Source organism: Panthera onca, chromosome B3 (genome assembly GCF_046562875.1).
Source record: "Panthera onca isolate mPanOnc1 chromosome B3, mPanOnc1 haplotype 2, whole genome shotgun sequence".
NCBI classification, from domain to species: Eukaryota; Metazoa; Chordata; class Mammalia; order Carnivora; family Felidae; genus Panthera; species Panthera onca.
This window is the reverse complement of record NC_138344.1, coordinates 86,838,845-86,843,944: the sequence shown is the minus strand read 5'-3', so window position 1 is coordinate 86,843,944 and position 5,100 is coordinate 86,838,845. Positions and strand designations below refer to the sequence as shown.

The 5,100-nt window shown below is 45.7% G+C and overlaps 1 protein-coding gene across 1 annotated transcript; it reads left to right on the top strand.

Annotated features, from left to right (window-relative positions):
• The first annotated feature begins 651 nt into the window (after positions 1-651).
• On the top strand, positions 652-3,567 carry CLEC14A (C-type lectin domain containing 14A). The gene has a single exon (XM_060619584.3). The coding sequence runs from the start codon at positions 877-879 to the stop codon at positions 2,467-2,469; it is 1,593 nt and encodes a 530-aa protein (XP_060475567.3). The 5' UTR covers positions 652-876; the 3' UTR covers positions 2,470-3,567.
• The last annotated feature ends 1,533 nt before the right edge of the window (positions 3,568-5,100 follow it).

The window sequence follows — 5,100 nt, the reverse complement described above, 5'->3', positions numbered from 1 at the left end:
ATATTAAAATAGTTCAAGGATAAAATTACACATGGGGTAGTTGCTCCCAAACATTAATAAGACCACGATCTCATTTTTATATAACATATATGCCAGAAGAAGTTATGAACCAATACAGTGGTAAGGAAAGGTAACTACACAACAGTTAAGATCTATGGCCATTGTTTTCCATTTAGGCTTAGAAGTACATTTCCTTTCCTGAGCGACCAATAAGGCCATTTCAAAGAGAAACAAATAGAAGCAAAAAATAGACTGTAAGACAAGCTCTGATTGAAGAAGCAGTATTACCCATTGAAAACACCCAAAAGGAACTCTCTAAATTCTTTGTCTAGCAATTAGCGTGCAGAAATCTCCTTGGACAGGAGAGACAAGCAGTGCCCAGAAAGAGATTGGCACTTAAATAGTGCTGCCTCTGGTGGTGAAGGGATATGCTTATATTTCTCACAAGATTCTTTCCCCCTCCAGTCTAGAGCCTCGTAAAAACTGGAGCCGTCTACACATTGTTGTGAAGCCAACTCCACAGTCCTGGACGAAGCACAATGGGTGGGTGTGGGCTGTGAGCGAGTTCCTCGTCTCCAGTCCTTCCTGTTAATGTTCACCAGTGTTTTGGGATCTGAGTTCCTGAAACTTTCTAACGGGGGGGTAGGGAAACGTTACGTTTCTTCCCTGTAGCGACTTTGTTTCTTTTTCTCCTGCTCTAAGCAGGGTGTTTGACCTGGTCGACTGTGTTCCCTATACCTCTCGCACCAGCTGTGTCCCCGACCCCAGAATAAATCAGGGCTGCGAGAGGCCTGGCATAGCTCCGGACACATTTCCTGTAGGGGCCTAAGGAAGGCTGTTTGCAGCCAGGGCGGCGGTGGGGATTCTTGGCCGTTGATGGGGCGGGGAAGTGGGGGAGAGCCAGCTGTAGGGGGCGGTGACCACGCTCTTGGGACAGCTCCGCGCCCTCGGGCGGGACAGATCCAAGTTGGGAACAGCTGTGGGCGCAGGGCCTTCAAGATGAGGCCGGCACTAGCTCTGTGCCTCCTCTGGCAGGCGTTCTGGCCTCGACCTGGCCGGAGCGAGCACCCCACCGCAGACCGCGCGGGCTGCTCGGCCTCGGGGGCCTGCTACAGCCTGCACCACGCTACCATCAAGAGGCTGGCGGCCGAGGAGGCCTGCAGTCTGCGCGGCGGGGCGCTCAGCACGGTGAGCGGGGGCGCAGAGCTCCGGGCGGTGCTTGCGCTCCTGCGGGCAGGCCCGGGGCCCGGAGGGGGCTCCAAAGACCTTCTGTTCTGGGTGGCGCTGGAACGCGGGCGATCGCACTGCACTCTGGAGAAAGAGCCGTTGCGGGGTTTCTCCTGGCTCTCCCCCGACGTCAGCGTGTCCGAAAGCGAGACGCTGCAGTGGGTGGAGGAGCCTCAACGCTCCTGCACTTCTCGGAGTTGCGCAGGACTCCAGGCCACCCGGGGGGTTGAGCCCGCAGGCTGGAAGGAGATGCGATGCCATGCGCGCGCCAATGGCTACTTGTGCAAATACCAGTTTGAGGGCTTGTGCCCGGCGCCGCGCCCCGGGGCCGCCTCTAACTTGAGCTACCGTGCGCCCTTCCAGCTGTACAGCGCGGCTCTGGACTTCAGTCCCCCAGGGACCAAGGTGAGTGCGCTCTGCCCTGGGCAGCTCTCCATCACAGCCACCTGCATCGTGGACGAGGTCGGCGCGCGCTGGGACGGGATACCCTCCGGGGCTGTGCTCTGTCCCTGCCCCGGGAGGTACCTCCGTGCTGGCAAATGCGCAGAGCACTCTAACTGTGTAGATGACTTGGGAGGCTTTGCCTGCGAATGCGCGGCGGGCTTCGTGCTGGGGAAAGACGGACAGTCTTGTGTAATCAGTGGGGAAGGACAGCCGGTCTCTGAGGGGACCGAGGTGCCCACCAGGTCAGCCACTGCAGCCAGCCCCGATCAGAAGAGAACGTGGACACCCAGGGTACCTGAAAAGCCAAGGGAGGTACCACATGTCCTTGGACAAGGCAGTTCAGCAACATCTATTGCCGAGATTCCTCAGTGGGGAGCACAGAGCACGATGTCCACTCTTCAGATGTCCTCTCAAGCCAATTCAAAGGCCGCCATCACCTCTTCAGGAAGCGTGACTCCCAAGTTTAATTCCACGTCTTCCCCTGCCATTCCCCAGGCTTTCAACTCCTCCTCCACCGTGGTCTTCATACTTGTGAGCATAGCGGTCATAGTGTTGGTTATCTTGACTGTGACAGTGCTGGGTCTTTTCAAACTCTGCTTCCACAAAAGCTCTTCTTCCCAGTCAAGAAAGGAGCCTTTGGCCCAGCCAGGCATGGAGAGTGGTACCGAGGCCGCTGCTCTGCGCTCCAGTTCTGTACATTGCACAGACAATGGGGTGAAGGTAGGGGACTGTGGTCTGCGGGACAGAGCGGAGGGCGCCTCACTGACAGGGTCCTCTCTTGGGTCAGGGGACACATAGGGAAAAGGCACTCCCTCTGAGCAGAGTTTTTCATTGTCAATGAAAGGGGAAAGAAAATGAACTTATTTAGGGACTGACTATTCCTATAGAAAATTCTCTTCCCCCACATTCTCTCTACTCTACTGAGGAGATAAATCTGAACTGGACGCTGGATCCCTGAAGAAGACAGAGGTGATTGAAATGGAAGTGGCTTATGGTGGTAGTGGGGGCTGGGATCCTACTGTGGAGAGGTTTTCCCTTGTGTTTATTCTGGGGGATTTGGAGAAGGGCTTGAATTTGTTAAGACATTGGAAGCAAATAGAAAACAACACAATTAAAAAAATTTTTTTAAACCAAAATGGAAAGGAAACTTACTGTCTGCATTGTTCAGCCTGGACATATAACGGTTTGAAATTCCCAGGCAAAAAATAAAGGATTGTTGATAACCCACACTCAAATATCATTGGTTTCCTGGAGGAGTAATTATTTAGGAAAAACAGCATAGGGGCATGCTGGGAATAGCAATAAGAGCATCCTGCTTTCAGATTGAAGGGGAAATCTTCAAGTCCTTGTAATGAGGAGTAGATCTTTAACAACTAGCAACTTTTTTTCTTGGTTCTTTTATACTTTGCTTTCAAAGTCACTGCTACTTACGTGCTCTGCTATAAATCCAAACTGTAGTGTTGCCAGAGTAGCTGGCTCTAGAAGGAAATTATAGTTGACCACCAATTCAAGTGTTTACTGTGTGTCCTTGCTCAAGGAAACAAATGATTTGTGTTTTCCGTTTCCAACGTTTGTGCTGTCCAGTGTAATGACCTTCCCAACCAAATAGCCCTCTCCTAAACATTAGGATGCTGATCCTCACTTCCAATTATGGTGATGTTAATTTTCAATTAAAACGTTAATGCTAAGTATTGATTTGAAATCTTTTGGGTGCATTAAAGCAAAAATGAGCTGGATTTCTGCCAAAGTTGCTAGGTTCTTACGTACTGTTTAATCCAATGAAAAATGTTGAATTCCAAACTATTTCCTTATCCTCCTTAAAAAAGTGTGTGTAAAAAAAAAAAAGTGTGTGCAATGATTGTACATGCCCATCTTCAAATGTTTATAATTTAACAACAGGCATGGTAACAGCTCTCCATAAGATTGATAGTATAAGAAATAAGTGAAAAATACAAATATCTATCATCTTGTTGTGACTTGGGGCATTAGAAAGTAATCTAAGTAAAGCATTCCTCTAAAAAATAATTGAGAAGTTATAATAATCACTATCTAGTGGAATTGAAACCCCTAAAAATATCCCACTTCTATTAGTATGCTAAGACTTAATATTTTTTTAAATATTTATTTTTGAGAGACAGAGAGAGGCAGAACACAAGTGGGGGAGGGGCAAAGAGAGAATGAGATACAGAATCCGAAGCAAGCTCCAAGCTGTCAGCACAGAGCCTGACAGGAGGCTCAAACTCATGAACCTCGAGATCATGACCTCAGCCGAAGTTGGATGCTTAACCCACTGAGCCACCCAGGGGCCCCTAGTATGCTAAAACTTTAACACTAAGTGTGTGGGTGTTGTTATACAGAGAGAGAGAAAGACAAACAAGCTTAGTAATCAGGAAGAATGAAAACAAGAAGTTTGCACTATATTTTCATAGAACCATTTTGATGCTCTCAAGTGTACTTTGTATTGTATATATATATATATATATATATATATATATATATATATATGGTATTTTAACATTAAAGGAATAAAGTAATAGGCAATTTGCTTCATATACTAAATATATATCTAAATAGTTATAAAATAAAATCACAAGTGAATTAGATTTAAGATGTGAAGGAATTTTAAATAAAATCATTTCACAAGAGAACTAAAATCAGGTAAGTAATGGCTTACTCAGTGTCTCTAACTTGTCAGAGTGTCTCAGTTCTCCTCAATAGTGGTGTTTTATCTTTCCTCTTTACTACATGACCTCTGTGTAGAGAAGGTAACTGTGTGAATAGAATATATGATCCTTTCTTTTGTAACTTGAAAAATAGGTCCCTCTATCACTGAACTGAACTGTAAATTATCTATGTCTATAATTATCAATATATCTAAAATTATCTATATCTTTGTGTGTACACAAGCTTTGTCTTAAAGTAGATTGCTTTTGTATCATTGCTATAATACAATGGAGTATGTATCATTAACTTATTATGCAACATGACACTGGTGGCATTACAAATCTTGGAGTCCAAATGCCATATGTGAAAAATAAATAGGTTTGAGCTTCGTTACTCAACTATAACCTGCTATTATTTCCCCCTTGTAAGTAGATCAGGCAAGAATTACAGAAAACTATGTTGTTTTCATATTTGATTTCCTGACAGATAGCAATTGCAGACCAAGCTTCATATGACTCTCTTAAGCTTTGGCTATGAAATCTTCCCTAAAATTTCGAATCCATGGCAGAATCAGGCCAGTCAAACTTGATCTCTTGTGAACTGACTAAGGTTAGAGTCTTTACTATTTCTTTACTACCACTTCATTACTTCTCCAACCTCTTTGAGGTTCAGTCCTTTCTTAGACCTTCTGTCCCTACATTCATTTCATATAGTAGCTGCCTGCTCAATCATTTCCTTAAAAGGAAGACTTGGCATCTATTTTCA

Bases quoted from the DNA above. Each gene is read 5' to 3' on its own strand.
- CLEC14A (XM_060619584.3), top strand. From the start codon at position 877: ATGGGGCGGGGAAGTGGGGGAGAGCCAGCTGTAGGGGGCGGTGACCAC.